The 20,833-nt window shown below is 33.2% G+C and overlaps 2 protein-coding genes across 2 annotated transcripts in view; one reads left to right on the top strand and one right to left on the bottom strand.

Moving 5' to 3' along the window:
• Positions 1-263: 263 nt before the first annotated feature.
• On the bottom strand, positions 264-20,729 carry LOC140754131 (UPAR/Ly6 domain-containing protein crok). The gene is made up of 3 exons (XM_073089056.1): positions 20,556-20,729; positions 3,241-3,423; positions 264-1,321 (listed from the first exon to the last, which is right to left on the bottom strand). The coding sequence occupies exons 1-3, from the start codon at positions 20,611-20,613 to the stop codon at positions 1,116-1,118; spliced, it is 447 nt and encodes a 148-aa protein (XP_072945157.1). The 5' UTR covers positions 20,614-20,729; the 3' UTR covers positions 264-1,115.
• Positions 7,228-20,833, top strand: part of spz3 (Spaetzle domain-containing protein 3) — a 153,207-nt gene continuing 139,601 nt past the window's right edge. The window contains exon 1 of the mRNA XM_073089055.1: positions 7,228-7,348. The gene's annotated coding sequence lies outside the window, so the exon portion shown is untranslated. The remainder of the gene's footprint in view (positions 7,349-20,833) is intronic.

Genomic DNA, 20,833 nt, shown 5'->3' with positions numbered 1-20,833 from the left:
TATGAACAATAGATAGTAGCTGATTCTCAGACCTACTGAATATGCATATAAAATTTGGTGAAAATCGGTAAAGCCGTTTCGGAGGAGTACGGTAACCAACATTGTGACACGAGAATTTTTATATATAAGATATGTATATAGTGTCGCCTACATTATTTATCAAGGTTTTAAACAAGTTATAACATGTAGTCATAGATTACTAATATAATATGCATGTAGTGTAATACAGAGCTACAAGCCATTTTAAAAATAAAAGACCAATATTTATGACTATTTTTATTAAAACTTAGTAACAACAGTTTAACAATTCCTTGTACTTGTGGTTTATTATATTTTATTGATGTTAGTAGATCCAAATCACCCATTTAGTAAGAATCTAAATTTTACATATTGATAAAATCTTATTAAATATGAAAGATATTTCTGTTCCTAATATTTTTGACCACTGCATGGAACACGTACAAAGCTAATTGGAACCGCAAGCTTAAAATGGGAGGTATTATTTAAACAGACTAAAATATGTACATTTATCATTAGTATAATAAAATATTGTGCTTTGTATAATAAAATATGTATATTACATTCTACTACTTATAACAAAATCTTATAAAAATCCTTAACCAGCAAGTAGAAAATGTTGTGAAGAGACAAAATGTGTCTGCATTAAATTAAATTGTAAATAATACAAATATATGTGTAATGAATGCAAAAACTAATTTTAGAAATTAAAAACTTTACACGAATGTGACAAAAGCTTACTCTACAGCTAAGAATACCTAAGGCTTAAGAAAGAGTTTGCTATGTTTTTACCAGAACATGTGTTTGTGAGTTAGGTATTAATATCATGTTATTGATTAGTATAGATAAGAAAATTACATTTTTATAAATGCTCCTTACTCGATACTGTCATAGAAAGAAACGCGGAGATTTTATTATTTAAAGCTCTTTAATAAAAACTATCTTAATTTGCACGATAACAGTTATTATAATTTACAGAAAATAGCATTACGTTGACAATGGTTCAAACGGTGGGGCTTGGCTGGTTAGATGGTACATGGTCCCATGTATTGAATAACAAGCAATTTTGAATTTTCATTCAAGCTGTGATAAATATTTTACTTAAACAATAGTACTCCAAGGGGGGCGATCAATAATGCTAGAGTCTTCCCAATGGCAGAGGCGCTGTTGCATCCGTCGTATTCGCAGGTTTCACAGAAGGATGTTACTTCGTGAGGTCCATTTGAAGTGTTCGGGCATTGAGTCGTGTAGTCATCTTGGCGTTTCCATGTGCATCCACGGGAAATTACGAGCTGGCCGTTAACTGGAAGAAGAGAAAATGTTATGTTTAGTATATATCCATCATTGATATGAGAAACGTAGATATTATTTTGTGAGTAATTGGAAATTGTATTGTTGACAAATAATTTATTTCATCATTATCGTGCATAGTAATAGTAATAGCAATGGAGCATCTTGGTCTATAATAGATGACCGTAGGAGGAACTGAACACTCATTATCAGGGGCTGCATTGCACGAATGTTTGCTATTTTTTAACCTTTACCAGATAGATATATTTAAAATTTAAGTATCATCCGCGAAGGGTTTTTTAATTTAAAGCTTTATGTTATTAAATAAGTACTAAAATTGTTATGGTACGATTTTAGTGGTTGACCCGATTGGTTCCTAACTTCCTACCAAGAGGTGAAATAAGTGTGGACAAAAAGGAATAAAATTTAAGTGACAACCGTTATATTATTAAAACAAATAAACATTGTATAAGATAAGTAGGTACCTATTTACAGATGCAAGACTTAGCTCATACAACAATAAAGAGGCAACATGATATTTGCGTAGGTCTTGCATAATTTTGCAATAAATTGTGAGGAAGGTTAATTCACTACTCAGGTAGATTAGGTACACTTAGGTAGGATATACTCGAGATAATGGATTGTCAATTGAGACCAATTTAATATTTAAACTACTAACAGGTTTAACCTGCACTTCTTTGTAGCATGTATTTCTTAGGCGACTAAAATAATTCATATTATGAAAAAAAATATTTTTTAATAACTTTACTACCAACTGTCGCTTTTTTGTTAAATAGGTTTTGTTAAAATTATTTCGAGCATGGTTAAAAATTGTTTTTCGCTGGATAATTCTGTTTTGATGGGCTAAAGGCAAATGCTTGTATGTATTAACTACTACTATTTACATGTATCTAAATCTTCATATTTCTATGTAGCCATTCTTTCTGACCATCCTAACTGTAGCCATCCTGGCGTATTAGTAGTGTATGGATGTCTCCAATACTATGTAAGGACGTTTATACATGTTTCTACGCCAGGAAAATCACACCGACTCTCCTAGCGACATGCTCAACTGCCAAATATTGGGATATTGTAATGTAACGATTATAGTAAAGAATAAAAAAATAATGTTTAATATATTGTAACGTGGAATGAGCTAACTGGTTTAATCACTAAACTTAATTTAGTACTAATTTAAGTGCCCAAAGGATGTGACCATGAAACATGCTAGTTTTCCCAAAGGGGGCAAGTAGCAAAGCCTTCCAAACTAAACGTTCACGTTGCAAATTAGAGCAATTAACAACAACAATAGAATTGTATGAACGACTTCCGTACTGGTTTTAAGACGACATAGGTGTCATTAGAGTAAATGCGCATGACAAAAACACTTTGCAACTATGTGGCTTATCAGTGCACTCAATCACTATGTGCGTGTAAACAAATTGTATGTAGGTAAAGACTAAATGACTTGACCACTTTTAGAAGATCTACTTTACATAGGACCTAAAGTCGGTTACACATAATTATGTATTATTGCTTCTGAAGCCTGTCAATGAAATTTATGTCTATGGATGAATTGATTAATTTGGTAGGCTTTACACGCGAGTAAATAATACGCAGTAGGTAGGCATAATTTAGTATTAGGCATGCCTACCGATAGATGGCGTTGGTAGAAGCGTATTTCTGCACATTGTTGTTAAAATACATTTTTTTCCACTAGTCCTTATACTAGTACCTTGCATGGTACATGAATTATATGGATGTTTTAACATAGTTATACTTTTAAGGTAGGCGTGTAGATAAAAGTCGATAAATAAATTCTCTCCTGGGTTTGTCTCCCATTTTTAAGTCACTTCTTCGGGAAGACGGAGTAGCATTATTCTGAGCAGTCACTATGTCAACTTTTAGTCAAACTTAGGTAGTTTTACTTACTAAATTTCTTCTGTTTTTTACAAGTGGACTTAGACGAGGTGAGGTAGGGGTAAGAGGCGCCGGTAGTGGCGTCACAGTTTTCCAGTCTGAAGAGGTAGGAGTTTTCTGCCTGCGCTGGCGTGAAGGGGTCGTTGCAGAGCGGGTTCAGGTCCGATGAGCATGTCCAACAACGAACCGGTTCGCCTGAAATAAAAACATAGTATCTTTAGTACGAATAGTTCTAATGCTGCCTATTTTTATTAAGTTAATTAAATAACAGATATCGTAACTAGCGTGGTTACAGTTAATAAATTCATACTCAACTATGCCTAATAGTTGAGTATAAGTACCCTGAGGATTGGGTTTGAATACGACATGTATACCATAAAGTATTTTTAACTTTAAACTAGTGCCAATGGTGATCAAATATTAGTATCAAGTGGTTTCGTTAAATGACCGTCCTATACAAATGTATTAAATCACACATCGTATGTCATGCCTTACTTTTTGCACATACATTAAGTATTTTAGTAATAACTAATTGCTAAATAATTCCCATAAATTAAATGCATCTTGGTATCGTTATAAAAATGTATATATGTTAAAATAACGTTTAAAACTAGCGTTCACCTGCCCATGATGATTTTTAATCGCCCTTAATTAAAAGGATCACGGTAAGGTTATAATAATTATACCTACTAGAGGTAATTATAACAGACGTCCTTAATATGTTGTTAAGTTGTAAAAGAAAATTCAGTGTATAGTAATATAAAAAGTATAATACAGAAACTACAATAAAATGTCTGTAGAATAACAATGCAGATGTAAAGTTAATTCCGGGATTTTTTGAATCACATTTGACTTAACATATTTAATTAATAAGGTCCAAGTTTATTATTTATTGTTATTTGAATACAAGATATTAAAATTTCATTGAATTTTATCATTGAAACTGAATGAGAATCTGTAATATTAAAAGAAAACAAGTTATAAATTTACATAGAATGAAAACGAATTGTAAATTTAAAACATCTTTTATTCAGGTCTGGACAAAACAATTAGGTACACATTTACATCGGTTCTCATGGATTTCAATCCGCTATTAACTGGAATGTTACGTAATGATGACTAACCTCGGACAATGAGACTAAAGACAGTTATGGAGTTGCAAAGAAAACAATAGAACATCATCAATCTGTAACTTGATTCTATAAAGATTTTGATCCAAAATCGCGGGATTTAAGTTTCCCACTTATAAATTATAAAGAATCAAGTGATGCAATATGTAATTCATTATGGTTAACACTGTAGGGCTTCTCGTCTAAATACTGAGAGTAACGGGAACCATGGGTTGGTTAATAAATTCGGCGGCAACAAAGGGAAAAACTACAGTTACCTTTATAGAGCGACTGCAGTTATTTTACGATTCACTGATCATATATACAATCTTTAAAAGCAACCGTTATTATAAAAACTAACAATCGCACTGCATAACCTTCGATCGTAAGATTGTTCAGAAAAACGATCTCGTATAGGTAGATACTCAAGGTTCTCACTGAGAATCAAAGAATCGTTTTTACTACTGACACGCTACGATGACATCTTACAATAGAACTCATTAAGTACCTATTTATTGATTTCCAGCGACGCAGTTGTCTGTGTAACTATCGATAAATTCATTTAATTCTGCGACCCATTTTAATATAATTATATTTAGAGTGTTCGCACTTTTGCCAGCCCCTTATCATAGCCTTTTATCGTCCTTTGTTATACAGAATACCAATAAAAAAATGATTAAATAAAATATGGCCTGAAAAAGCCACACAGGCTGACTTATATGTGAGATGATAATTTTATTTTTCAAGACTCCCAATGCATCTTAAATCGGCTTTAGATATACCAACATGGTCTATATAAAGTTGGTCACGAATGCCCAGGGGCGTACCACGTATTATTAGACGGATTGAGAGCTCGCAAGTATGTAAAAAGTCATCGGGTAAACGCTGAAAGGTGCCACTATAGGAGGGTTACGTCCAGGATCTTTGGCTGATAGATGATTGGGAAGTGAAACATAAGTAACTATTAGTTCCAAGTGTTATTTCAATGGAAGTCCCATTATGTTACTTGTAACTGTTTATGTTATGTGGGCGTGGTAAGTTAATACGAGTAGGCACGTCTAAACGAGTATACACATCGGTTCGTTTCAATTCAATTCGAATATTTGATTCAATAAAGTATTGAAATGGCCAAAATTGTGGCTTTATACTTGTTTCTTATTTACACATGAGGAGCTAGACGATACATCGATAATTTTAGTCTTTAATGGCTTTCTGTATCTGTATCACTTCTTAACTACCTATGTAATAGAACATTAAATTAATAAATAACTGGTAAAGTAATTGTCACCTGTAACTTACGTCAATACCTCAGTACCTTCAAGAGAACAATACTCCTATAGAACTGTAAATGGTTTGATACTGTGAATAGGTAAGTATATTTATTTGTATTGTGGTCAACAATTGCTCAACAGTGATTCAACGTATGCGAGACACGTGCAAGCAAATGTTCTGCTCTCGGTTTGGGGAACCTGCTGTGATATTTACTGTTACTCGATTATTTGAACTGTGATACCGAATTGAAGTAACGGCACTTATAGGGCTGGCCCAGCGAGTTATTAGTCGCTATAAAGTTATTTCAATATCATCTTGCACAATAAGGTATATGAAATGAGATCGTTGTGCATTTTGTTGATAAAAATGCTTGCTTATTTACTTTACAATATGCGTGAAGGCTTATAGTCTTGAGTTCTCTAGAGTTGTTCCCTCTATTGTGGATAGCATGAACACACACAAAGACTAATACGCCCAGATCTGGAACAGATATCTAAATTCATTCAGATATCATAATTCATCAAATATATCTGACCGGCCGGAATCGAACCTGCACCCCCGTGCGCGTCAGACTCGTTCTGCCTCGCGGGTCCGGTGTGTCACGCAGATACAAAGAAACTTGTATATATATACTCGTATATATGAATTTGAATTTGAATTTACTTTACATGTACCTAATGTGATATTTGCGAGCAGTAGGTAAATACATTTTTCCTTCTTTTTTAAACAAAGTATTTCCCATTGATTCATAATTGACGTAAATAAAGATTATTACGACGTGTCATTAAAAATTAAAAAAATAATTAATTTATTTTACTAGACTAATTAAAAAAAATGTACTCGCTTTGTTTCTTAGGAGAAAAAATAATAAAACGCATTTTTTCCAAAAATGAAGGAAAAAGGTATTAATTACGAGGCGAACATGATAAAGATGCATTGTGGCATGTTACCACCTCCGGTAGGATGTCTTGTGGTAATCTCTTTGTCTACATGTACAAGTTTTGTGCCTTGTGTGCAGTACCACATAGTACTTGCTATGTGTGGTGGTATTTATGTGTATGTATCACAGCTGGCTACTAGTCTCTACCATAATTGGACGAGGATTGCAGGCACGCAACGAAGGAAGATGGCAACGATCCATTCGTACAATTTGGTGAATCGTTCAATGGACTGTTCAAATAACGTGGATACTTTGAAGGAGTCTTAATGTTTAGCATTCAAATTATCCTAAAGGAAACTGATTTTAAAGTTTACGTATAAAGTTATACATCAACAAAGACGATATTTTCGGTTTTGTGTCGTCACATAGAACCTTAAAGAAAAATAAAGTAAATGTAGGGTACATAGATTAAACTACTATTAGTGATTGTCATAGTCCTCTCTATCGCAGTTTCGCCGTGACAACGATCCATGATACCAGACTGGGTCAAAATATCGGCAATAATTAAAATAGAAAATCGCGTATGGGGAGTTCCTATGAGTAATATTTTAAAAATTGGTCATTTTCATTAGTGATTACTTTAGGTAAATCATAAATAGTGCAAAGTTCGATCCGTAAAGATGAGGTTAGTGTTGTACCTAAACAAAACGAACTAGATGTAATAGATTTGGGGTAGATAGAATAATCTACCACTAGTGCTTGTCATGGATTTCTCGCAGCCATCGCAGCGTCGTCGAAACCACGATCCATGTAACTGGATCGAAGTATCGGCAATAAAGACGAAAGAAAACCGCTTATCGTGAGTACTTGTTCCATATCAATAAATATATATTTTAATTTAAAACACTTTATTATTAGCTATAGAATATTGTTAAGTGTACGATTGGGGGCACCGGGTCACGACACAGGTGTGTACACAATTGATTTGCATAGAACTTAGACAGGTGCCCCCATTTAGTACCAGTCAGATTGCGTGATCGTTTCTTATTTCGTGTTGAATTTAATTTAAGGCGTGCATTGACAATGAAACTGTTATAGGAATGACTTCCTTATAGATTATCTCCCTTCCTAGTTATAAGGTTAAAATAAATAGGTTTGTTTCGGCTAACGTTGCGTGTAGAGAAGTGTTTAAGTTTTCTTGTTTCAGGAAATAAATAATATTTAAGGTGTAATCAACGTGTTTATTAATCTCGTTACATAGAAATTTGTTTAACATATTACGTTTCATTTATGATAAGACTGCCTTTATGGTTATGAGGTAATACATTTTGTAGTATATTAAGTGTATTTAGTAGCTCTTCTGTTACTAGGGTTACTAAATGCTGGGTTTTCCTGGATGATATCATGCCCGAAGACTTGAATGTCCGAAGTTTTTGGATAGTAGCCCGGGGAGGGGGAAACACTATTCATGATTGAAGTTGGTGTATTCAACTTTGATAACTGGATGATCAAAGTTGACTTCAAAAATATAATTTCGGTACCATGAAATCACATTTATATAAAACCTACAAAAACTTGTGTCTAAAAGTCCTTTAATTTTATAGTAGGTACATGTATGTATATAGGCTTCAATAATTTAATCCATTAACTTCTACCATATAACCCCGTATTGGATAGCTATGTAAATGGAATATTTATTATTTTAATATTTATAACTGAAGGTTAATTTCTGAATATTTCAGCAGTAATGTACGGTGTTATCAACTAATAAAGGTAATCTAGATAAATAACCAAGTTAATTAATTTTCGACGAACCCAGAAACCATCCGTCACTAGTTATCGTGTCAAAATCTATTAATTTACCGATGGTATAGAATGCAAAATAGGTTAATGTGATGGCAAATTTATAGGCCTAACTATTATACTTGAATTTTAATTAATTGGAATAGCCTTATGTGACTACTTGCACGTCTCGTAACTTTCTGGCACTATTGTTACTAAACAAAAGTTTTCATAGTAATAGGTCATTTTCGAATTTCTTTTTATCTATTCTTCGTATTCATCTCAGAGTGAATCATGAGTGAACCATAGTTAACCATGCTGGCCAAGCTCAGTTTGGTAGACTTCACATATTTTTGAGAACGTTTATTTATAGAACTCGCAGACATATTTCCTCACGATATTTTCCATATCTAATGAAGTAAGTAGGTAATAGGTAAATATAGCTTATCAACAGAGCGATCACTTTATTCGTAGAAAATTCAGCTGCACTAGGGAATTTCTATTTAGACTAATATAAAATAACAGTATAATGATCCCGTACCTATATTTGTTCGATCCGACAGATAAAATAAACATTTCCTACGATGTATATCGCTATACGAACGTAGGTACGTTATAACGTAACGTTACAAAAACAAAGTAATGGGTGTTTGATATCGTAAAATTTTCGGTATGAGGTCATTCCGGAAACGTATACCGTCGAGGCATTAGGGCCTGAGCATATTAAGCTTGTTTTACGGCTACTGGGTAATTGATAATGTGTAGAGGAAACTAAATCAACGATATGTGTATCCTTTTTCCTTTATTTATTTTTGTCATTTTTATGCGCCGATAGTAACTTATCTGCAGTCCTCGCTACATACGGTTTAATGAAGTAAGCACAGAAAATATTCAATTTATAGATGTTTGGAAATGATCTGTAAAAGTAATAAAACTTGTAAAAAAGAAAAATCCTTTTGATAAATGAAATATCTATTTGACATAACGTGGGTAAGTTATGCGAATTTCTGAAGTTAGTTCTGTCGATCCTAGAAAAATAAAATGTTAATCAAAATCACACCTATAGTATACTAATCCTAATAAGTAATATAAAAATCCTAATAACTAATATAAACAATAATACGAGTATTTAAAAATTATGACTACGTGACTTCTACGTGAGTCATCGTAGCAGGTAAATTGTTAACTTACGTATGGGTATTTATTAAATTCACACATGACATTTAAATACCCTCTACTGTATATTTGACGACGATGTTATTCATGCATTGTGGTTTTAAATTTGATAAAAATAACAATGGGGTGGGTAAATTGTTATTTGTTGGACATGGGCGTCAGTTAACCTAAGAATATCCTTCTAACCTGGGAGTTTGGATCTGGGAGTAAATTTAATAAATTTATAGAAAAAAGTCAAATTAAATTTTCACAGGCGGGCTTGAGGTCATAAAATGTAAATTATCATTGTTTGTTTGCAAATCCATTCTAATAGGACGTCTCTAAGTAAATTGAAGTAGGAAATACCAGATGTTTAGAAGGAATCTTTAGTTTTCGTGCGTATAAAGTAAGATAAGAAAGAGGGGAAACAACAGTTGATCTACGACATGCTATAACAACGTAGATACGAACATAAAACTATACAGCGTCATGGGAATTAGGACATTTTTACTGTGACCCTGACCTATATTACTTTACATCTCTTAATCCATTCCGTTGGTGGTATCTATCCAACCTCATTAAATGTCTCCATACTGCTTTCATTATAATTTATTCGGTACAATGCCGACATGTGCAGTAAGACGTACAAAAACACGAAATCCAAAAAATATCGTTTCATTCGTAAATGATCTAAAAACTACATTTTTTAAATATTTTTCAAACGCAAATTCAATTGACCGTGACAATTTCAATTGTTAAAACTGGTTACATTTTCTTGTTAGGAGTGAGTAATCTTTACTGATCTATGCAACGGGGAATAAAGGTACGAGTAACAAGTCCCACAGGTCGAAATTCGATTATCCAATCCAAGGATAAATTGTCTATTTTTGTTGATAACACTGAATCTCGCAAAACCTACCACACACAAAGAAAGAAAATCACTTAAAAACATAACAAAAAAATGCATGAAACTTAATGTTGTCTTTGCCTATTTAAATAGATACTGTGTCAAAAGTGAACAGTGAGATCTATTATCAAATATTTAAAAGTAAGTACTTCAAATTAATGAAAAAGTACAAAAACACATTAAATATCAGAACGTAAATAAAACATTCTTTATATTACAAATTACGATAAAGAGTTTCCAATACAATAAATTTGTTTGCGTAAGTCATGCCAAACGAATCGAAGGTCGGAATGAAAATAAATAGATTTAATATGTAATCATGCCGAGAAATCTGATAGGAAGCTTTGAGTACTCCTGCTGATAAATATCCTAATGATTTGAAGGTAGAACCCGTAGTGATTCGATTCCAGTGGCACCACCGGCACACTAACTATATCGAAATAGGTGTGGCGGTGGTGCCGTCGGAGTCGAACCACAAAGGGTTCTACCACCGTAATGTTAAGGCAGACTTAATTTTCCAACATGTTCCTCCTTAGGCTTCAGGGATAGCAATTCACCAGTGGCCAACCCCAGGAGTTGGTCGGTAAACATGAAGATGTTTAATTAATTCTTGTACTAATTACAAACATTAAGCTTCGTTTTTGTAAAGATATAAATGCTAATGACGGAAAACGTGCATGTATATTTGGACTAAGCAAGAAAAACTGACAAACCTTGCGCGCATAACTACGCGTGTATTTTGCCTTGTAACTCTATATTTTACGTACAGAAAAATATTGATAGAGCATAAAGTATCAGTCACTAAATCCATTAATCAGTAGCAACAAAGAGTAGTAACTTACTGCTTTTATTGTTGTTTGAGTGGAGACTCTACCTTATGGTACGCTTGGAAATTCCCAAGAATTGGTAGAGTCACTAATCTTATGTCACCTATATGATGTTATATCACAGATGTTTACATAAGTGTGACTTTTTTACACCCATTTTCATATTTTTCAGCGTCTGAAGCCAAGATTATATTGTTATTGTTTTATTTTAATTGATTATTTTGATTATAATTTTATTTGCATAATCATAAGTAAGATTTATGTAATCACTGGCCATTAAAATATAAGGACTTAGCATAAAAAAGTTAAAAATGTGAACGATTGAATGATATTTTGAGTGGGTATAAAAGTTGTAAGTTGTTGAATTTCAATAGCAAACATTTTCCCCCTTTCATAACGTATTCGTTTTATTTATTAATAGAACAATTTTAATCAATTAATTTACGCAAAATGTATTATTCAGTTATGAAAACGATTTTATTATTATTGAACTACACTCAATACAAGTGTTTTATAATAATTTGGTTTGAATACGTAAGCATGTAGGTATTTCGTCTTATTTGTCGCTGCAACCTATGATCTTTACTTAATCAGCCTCAAATATACTATACTAGGGGTCGGTCACTGATACGTCGATATCTATAAGAACTAACTAGAATACCTATTTTTAGATATCTTATAAAAATATAAAGCTAATAATCTATATTTCTTGTATTGAATGTAAGACATCAGTACATCTTATATATAAAATTCTCGTGTCACAATGTTAGTTACTGTACTCCTCCGAAACGGCTTTTACGATTTTCACCAAATTTTATATGCATATTCAGTAGGTCTGAGAATTGGCTACTATCTATTTTTCATACCCCTTAGTGATAAGGTTTGTTCACCTTTAACATTTATTTATTTATATGGCAACACAACGTTTGCCGAGTCAGCTAGTTTTTTTTAATAAAAAGTAGTAAACCAACACGCTGTCCAATTGACGTTAAGTGGCTATTGTCGCCTATGGAAATGTCATCAACCCCAGTTGAGATACGGTTTGAGATCGGCAACAGATGCGTGGCTATCTACGAGGATTTGGAAACGGATAAGTATGTCTCCCTTACCACACCCTTCAAACTCAAACACAGGCAGAAGAAGGTATGATGGTATAACCTCCGGAGTCGGACCATAAAGGGTTCTACCAGCTTCAAGTCTAGACATAAATATTAATTGTGTAGGATTTTCTTTGTAGTGGGATATTACATATAATATGCATTTGGGATAGTAGCTTATTGAAGAATTTATTGAATGCAGGGTTGACACATTGTAATTAATACTTTTTACTAAGTAATATTCTGTTAGTAACAGCACTGTTAAGCGCTGCTGTGTTCTGATTTGAAGGAAGGTAAGGGAGACATACTTATCCGAGGCCTTCCAGCTTAGTCCTCAGGGGTAGCGGCGCATCTGTGGCCGACCTCAGTTGATTACAGATGTCCATGGGCAGCAGTAGCCACTTACCAGGTATAAAACTTATAGTATTCAGAAAACGTCATAAATATCTATGTTATGATAACCTAATTTCTAATAGAATTAACTGTCGACCATTAATGTTTATTTATATCTAGTTATCATGAAATATAAATTATGCAGTTCCAAGAATTGCTCCCAGTTAAGGAAACAGCAGCTCAAATACCTTGAACTATATATGTATGCACAAAACAATAACAACAAATATGTCTTTAACTTTTTTATTAAAATCAATTTTTGTTTAGCAAAGCTCTTTATACTGTTAAGAGATATTTATTTCATATGCATGACTACCATTTGTTTACGCTTAACGTATACCTATAACGTTTCGCCTTTTCTTTTTTTTAACGAGGGGGAAACCTTCAGAAGGTACCCAACGACGTGGGAGCAACGTCGAGTTATGTGGGGCACTAAAACCCCCCCGGTGGCCGTCCTCATCGCTCGTTGGAGAACTCCGGGATCTCCGACGGAACACAACCGGAGTCCTCCAAGCGCGATGCCCCGATCGGGCTCTGCCCTGGGAGAGCAGTTTTCGCTCCTCCCAAACCATCTGGTGTACACGACGGTATGCGACCACACATACCGCCGTCCTTCCCTGGGTCGCTTACTGGACGGTTCAAGTTCCCATTCTTGCCGCCCGCAACCCCGGAAGCCCCCTTTTAGTCGCCTCTTACGACAGGCAGGGGATACCGTAGCCCTATTCTAGTCCCGGAACTACAGGGACAATAACGTTTTGCCTAGCAAACATCTAAATTTGAAAATATCTGTATACTAAAAGAAATTGTTAAATTCCAATCTGTAGGCAAAAATTTTAAAGATTTATTATTAATAAATAGTACCCAAATAGTACATAATCTATAGTAATAGTGGCTAGTGCCAATACACCTACTACATTATGGTTTAAGCCGTTTCTACTAATTTTAGAGCAAAGAATAACAGTGTAAAAATATTGTAGTGACATTGACAAAAATACATGCACATATCATCGTCGTCGACTGTTTAAAGTCCTCTGCTGGATAAGGGCTCTCAGAGGGATTTTTATGGCAGCAGTCCACCATACATGCAAATAGGTAGATCTTAAAATACTTTTTATGGATTTTTCAGATATGTAGATTTGCTAATGACGATTTCCTTCACCCCCCAAAATATTATAATTATGTTTTGATACGAACATAACATTGCAATAATCAGAAGATTACCGTGGGATTTTACACTTAATTATATACCTGTTTTTTCAATTACGTTTATAAATTAATTTTCTTAATATTTTTAGTATGACAGCCCTGAGTACCCTCATTGATTCTCCTCAGACATAAGAGGGTGATATCTCTATAACGAAGTGGGGTCTGTAAAGGGACTTTATATCATTAATTAGATTAAACTACTTTCATTGAAAAGAGCAATTTGTGCTCTTCCTGTCGTCAATCCCCTTGAATATCGTTTATTACGGATCGTCTCTTCGAATCTAATGTTAAATGAGTCGTTTTAATAAAGAGGTCTTTAATTCGCGGAAGCAATGTACCTATATGTGATTTAAAATTTAAAATTCAGGAAAGATTGTTGACACACTTCGGAATGTCTACTTGTTTTTTGTAATAGCACGCATATTGTTTACGATACGGTAATGTTTGTATGGGTTAGGTTAGTTTAGGTTACAAGCAGAAATAATAGTAATAGATTGAGTGATAGACTGAGATTCGTACTATAATTGTAGTGTTGCTGCAGTTATTATAGTGACTCTACTCTATTAATAATTGACCAGTATACTGAATGTTCAAGTGTAAGACCTTGGCCACTGTTATTAGTCACGCATAGTATTCACATATTCAGAAGTATTCAGGGCCCAATATCCGATTAAAAGGCTTTTAAATAACAGACAAAGATCTCTGATGTAGAAAGTAACCTTGAATAAGCCTTTATTTTAATAGTTCCTATTCAATAATTAGATCTAGTTCATTCACGTAATTTCTCACGAGAATTATAGTAATTACGTAGGTAGCTCTGATGTGTATAGAATGACCAAGATGCTCTATGACCTCATAACAAGGCCAATGGTCGTTTAATGCAACGAAAACCTTGTCATAAACGAATTAAGTCCCATTTCCTAAACATACTATTAATTTATTTGACTTCTGCTCTACTAAGATCAAGGCCTTTTCTCCTCATTTTTATATTTTACTTCTCTGTAGTTTTCTTTGAAAGTAAATAAATGTGATTTCTAAAATACAATAAAATTATTCTGTATATTTTTTGTTAATGCAATAAAAACTTATTAACATCTAAACCTAACGATATAGCACATCACCTAATTACCTGATAAAAATACTTATTATCGTCAATGATATTCAGCATATAAGTCGCTAATACATCATCAGTTTCGAGCAAAAATATTTTTAAAAATTCCTAGAATTAAGTACTCAAATTATAACTTTAAGTAATAGTTATTCTAAGCATAAGCACGTTTCTATTATATCCACACTTATACTCTATGAAATAAGTGCACTTTATACATAATTCAAACTGTTATTGTTCTATTCATACAAGTAAAGTAGTCAAGTAATAATGGAGTGCTTGAATAGCGCTTATTAATTGTAATCAATGGTGTGATTTGCCATCATTCAGCTCACAATAGCCCGTGACAAGAGGTCGTGGCTTTTTTATTGAATTCCATTAGAAATGCGGGTTCATAAAGCGATAGTTATCGCTGAATTAAGAGGGTAAATTGTATGTTTTGGATAACGATACTTTAGGGTAATGGCTAAATACGTCAATTTTATCGTCCAAATCTACATCTCTGGGAACTTTATGTAAGTTAACAATATAATAAAAATCGAGGGTCATATTGATTACACATTCAATACAAGCCCAATTTCGTGTATGTTAAAAAACTTAAAGAAAAATATATTATTATTCCTTTTTGCACGATCGTATAATAAGTTACTGAACATGTAGAATTTATGTTTCAGTAACGGAATTTTCTTAATTAACCATTGATACAATAAACAGGACATGATAGAGTCATTTTACTCACATTATAACTAATCTCGAGATTACAAATTTTTCTCTCTAAAAGCATATTATGAGACAATGTGGCATATAAATGGTTCATAATGAATGACCGTCACTGCGATTTAGTTATTTCACGTGATGTGTATTGTACGTATATAACTCGTTATATTAATTTTAGAACTAATGTGTCCATAGATTTTGGTTTAGCCTGGACGATCGTAAAGTTCATTGTAGTTTACTCAAGAGGAAAACATAAGCTTTGACGGAGAATTAATATCGCAGTTGGTAGCTGCACTTTATACCCATTGTTTTAAGTACTAAGTTGGAAATACATTCTTAAAAGTAAATTATACTCTTTTGCTTCTGATAACTTATGAAGAGCATAAATATAAGCGAACCATAAGCGTTCCATATCTTTAACTTTTTATACCTGAGAATGAAAATGACGAAATTAGATTAGGAAGATCCGTAAATGAATATTAAGTTGGTCACCATATCATAACCATGTCCTACCTCATATTGAAGCCGTCGTCTTCGGAATCAGGCCGGCGTGGCCCTGCGATCTTTATGTGTATTTTAAAGGTTTTACAGCTAACGACCCGATTTAACTACGCGTGTTGGCGTTAGTTATCGTGATTTTTATTTTTAACATTTCCCACAAGTTTATGTCATAATCTGTTTAAAAACAGTATGTAGAGCCAGTATGCATATATTTTTATAAGAAAACTAGCTGACACGGCAAACGTTGCGATGCCAATAATTAAAAAAAAGTTAAGGGCGAACAACCCTTATCACTTAGGGGTATGAAAAATAGATAGTAGCCGATTCTCAGACCTACTGAATATGCATACAAAATTTGGTGAAAATCAGTAAAGCCGTTTCGGAGGAGTATGGTAACTAACATTGTGACACGAGAATTTTATATATAAGACATTTAAGGTAAGAATCTAAATCGACTATTTTTGATATTGAAAAGAAAAGTATAATAAAAGGGAAAGCAAAGTAGACGTTTAATGAATATACAATTAGAGTATGAAATATGCATGAAGTGGAACCGCAAAGGTGGTAGAACCCTTTTCAAACTCGGTGGTATGTCCATGGTATGTTGTCATTACCAAGGGCATTTGCAATCAACTAAGATTACGATTGTATTAGTCAGAAACGCTACTTTAGTTTAGCCACAGCTACGTAATATTAGCTTCAAATTGTACTCCTTACAATTAGGTTAGTACATCACTATTCAGAACACAACTTTTCAGAACAACATAGACACACTTAATACTGATGTAAGAGAACAAAATAGCTAACAAGAATACACCTAAAAAAATAGTTGTCCAATATTAAAACAGGTAAGAATTATATCACTGTACCTAATACGTAATATTTTAAAAAGTAGATAAGTACTATAAGGGCTATGTGTGTCACGTTTGGTCGAGAGTGAAAGTAGGGTATTGTATGTATGTGTGTGTATGGATAACTAGGTGCTCGTATGTAATCGTAAACAGTTGTGACGCCATGTTTTCTGTTACATCGTTAAATGAATCGTCGTACCATGAATGGCAACTTGCGCTGTTTATAGGCATGGCAGTAACCTTTAAGGGCTATCTTGTTTTCCAGGCAAGTTACATTGCACCATTTTGTCGCGAAAACTAACTCTAACACACTACTTTTTAATCACTTTCTGTTCTTATCGTGTTGTAGGGCATGTAAAATCACATCAGTTTTCTATGTTTTTAAGGATATATTTGCATTCTTGCTCACACCTTTCCAATAATACAATTCTTAGGTTGGTGTTAATACGATCAATACGTTTGGAAAAATATACTTACTTACTTTTTATGCCTTAATCGTATAATTTTGTCTGCCCAAGATCGAGATTTAATTTTTAGTGGAAATAGAAAATTGTCAACAGGAATGTCGATCTTTGGCGGACAAATTTTATTAAACGAATCAAATGAATAAATATGTGGAAATATGAAGTGTGCCAAAAATATTGGAGTGAATGATTATTTTTAATATTAACTGACGTTGTATATACCTCATAATGACTTCAAACGCGAGTGAGGAAATCCGCACTAAATGACTATAATAGACTTTAATTCTCATTAATAATTATCTCATTATGTCTAATGTCTATACCTGTACATACCTGCACTATGTATAGGTAAAACTAATTTATTGGATATTTTATTAAAACTGTGTAACTAACTTGATGGTATTAGATCATCAAGTTAGTCATTAATGTAATAATAATGATAATGACAATCAGAATGCAATTAACCTTAAATTCAGTTAATTAACAGTCTTACTATTCTTGTTCATCTGAGTGCCAAGTAATTTGAGTTTTAAAAGCATTTTTCTAATTCTTGAAATGGGTACCTACTACCCACGTGAATAGGAATTTTGTGATGTACCTATAGACACAGAGGGATATAAAAGTTCTTAGTTCAGTCAAAGAGTTCAGTCCACTAATCTGTACTTATCCTGTATGGGATTTTCTTCTCAATCTGAAAGGAGTCTCGTGCCCAGCTGTGGAACTAAGATGGATTACGGTACCAACAGACCATACGTTCATATGTAAATAGGGCTCTAATAGGTACACATGTGCCCTGGCACTGATTTACTTTACCTGTTACATTAATTTATGTAAATAAGCTAAGTTACTGATCAGTCTATATATTTTTATGCATTCCATGCACGTCTATTATTGTTACATGGCCATATATTTAAATGATATTACATGCTATGCCTTACAGCCACATTTGGATAATAAGATTAATTGAAATTATTTTGTTAATATAGTAATCATATTATTGCTAACAATATGGTAAGAGGAATCTATCTATACCGCGGTTTTATTACGACTAAAAGAGATAATACTAATATTTTTTATTTCTGTCAATAATTGTATAATTATTATACACATAACCTTATTGGCTGGAACTGCTCAAAAGCTTAAATTTGTCCAACGCATTGCCGTGAGTCTAGATATGAGTTGCGTTATATATAAACTTAGAAGTTAATGCTTATGTTTTCGTAAGTGAATGCTGAGTATAAGTGGAGTTATTAATAATAATTGGTTTATTAAAAATATAATAACATAAGCGATGTCATACAAATGTCATTTTTTTTCAATCACCCCTTCTTCTTCGTTTCTAGGATCTCATGACGTCGTAGTATAAGTGACGTCACAATAAGCCACATTTTTTTTATTAAGTTAATCAAATGAATAAATATGTGGAAATATAAAGTTATACCAGGGTAAAAATTATGTGAAGGATCCCCTAAACCGATCACATAAGTTGGCACTTTATTCTATTCACTGTCACGCTACAAAAATATACATTTTACAAATTATCAATGCTATGGTACTTTTTTATATAAAGCTACCCATTTATCGTTGGCTTGTGGGTGTTGGTAATTCAGTAAACAAACAAGAATGACATGTTATCTTGCTAATTTATTCATCTCGCTTCCATAACTATAATACATGAGTATTTATTTTTGTAGAATATATGATTAGCAGAGAAACATGCAATCTACCTGATGGTAAGTGCCAATTGCCGCCCACGGGCATCTGTAATCAACCCCAGATAAGTTTAGATTTCTACCTGAAGTCTAAACTGAAATGCTTTGGAAAAGTATGTCTCCTTGTCCATACCCTTCAGACCATCAACTCAGTAGCGTTTAACACTGTTGTTATTAGACAGAAATAAGGATGGCAATGGTGCCGCCAGAGTCGAATGACAAAGAGTTTTACCACCTTCGTATTTATGCATAACTGCCTACTTTCATGGCAAATGTTCAATGATGATGATGGCATTTCTATATTAATTAAACTTACAATTTGAATCAGATGAAACGAAATTATTTCTTGCATAATTATGTTAATTTTGACATAGTTTAAGACATTCTCTATAAAAGCCATGATATTTTTGTGTCCGTTTTTTATTTGGTTTTCGTGTAGGTATATTAATTCTGTCTTTTACGGTTACATAACGGTGTAAGGTACCTTTGTACCTTCATATTTACAGAAGTAGGTGGAAGTTTGAATTGAAATCATATAGGTACAGATACTTTGGTACACGAGAACTTAATAGGTACCTAATTGGTTAAATAATTAAAGTAGTAGTATATAACTTTAAAGTAATTATTTAAGACCAGTTTAGTGCCATTATAATAACTAGGCAATGATAAGAGTACGAAACTATATAATCAACGCATAAATATTTACAAATTTTGCATCTATCAAAAGCGAAAAGGTCAATTAGGCATAAATTACATAATCACGCCTCAATTATTGTTTACAAAAAATGCAATGAAAGTTGCATTAATACTTATACGTTACTTTAAAAAAATAATAATATAATTAAAAAAAAAATAATTACGAATGTTACGCATTTAAAACGTAGCAAACGCTATAATTACGAGGTAGATATAGCGAAGCGGTTTGAGGTTCTAAACAGGTTGTTCAGGTCTTTATTATAATTCACCTTGGCCGGTTGCACGCCCTATGTTGACATAATACGTGCCTAACTCAAGATAAACAAACTTTGCTATCTATACCTGTAAGCAATTTTCGATACGTAACTTTTAAAAATACTTTATCTTTATATATTTAAATATCATTTTAAAATATCTTTATTTAAATATCTTTTAAAAAAATCACTGTTCTTTCTCTTTAGCACAAGATCTTTAATTGCAAGAACAATAATTACTAATATTGCAATAAGAATAAAATCACAATAAAATTTAAATATAAAATTTTATTGCAGCTTAGAGACGTAACAAGAAAAATTGCGTCAAAACATTTGAAAACAGCTCAATTTACGACGTAAACAACACGACGCGTCTATTACGAAAATAAAACTCACCTTCTCGGATGAAAAGGGCCAACAGGAACACAGGTACGAGTGCGATTAATCTTGCCATTTTATTTCAAAAACACTCACGAACTTGAACACTTTGAAATAAGAACGTGCACGACGCGCTCGTTACGGTATGGACTCGGCGAGTGAATGCTGCCCGAATGTTCAGTTCAAACGTTCAAAGTGAACGGGCGTGCCAACGGAATATTTCTATACGATTTGCCGCGAATTGCGACTGCGGCTCGCCGCTACGGCTTTGGAATTGGAAGATACATTAATTGACA

Source organism: Epargyreus clarus, unplaced genomic scaffold (genome assembly GCF_041222505.1).
Source record: "Epargyreus clarus isolate Ecla_fem2 unplaced genomic scaffold, WU_Ecla_fem_2.2 ptg000027l, whole genome shotgun sequence".
In the NCBI taxonomy this organism is placed as follows: Eukaryota; Metazoa; Arthropoda; class Insecta; order Lepidoptera; family Hesperiidae; genus Epargyreus; species Epargyreus clarus.
Note: the sequence above shows the minus strand (reverse complement) of the source record. Positions and strands in the feature narration are given on the sequence as shown.

Excerpts from the sequence above, each read along its gene's own strand:
- LOC140754131 (XM_073089056.1), bottom strand. The coding sequence starts at position 20,613 with ATGGCAAGATTAATCGCACTCGTACCTGTGTTCCTGTTGGCCCTTTTC. Across the intron at positions 3,424-20,555 it reads GGCCCTTTTCATCCGAGAAG|GCGAACCGGTTCGTTGTTGG; the intron begins GTGAGTTTTATT and ends TTTTTATTTCAG. Across the intron at positions 1,322-3,240 it reads TAAAAAACAGAAGAAATTTA|TTAACGGCCAGCTCGTAATT; the intron begins GTAAGTAAAACT and ends CTCTTCTTCCAG.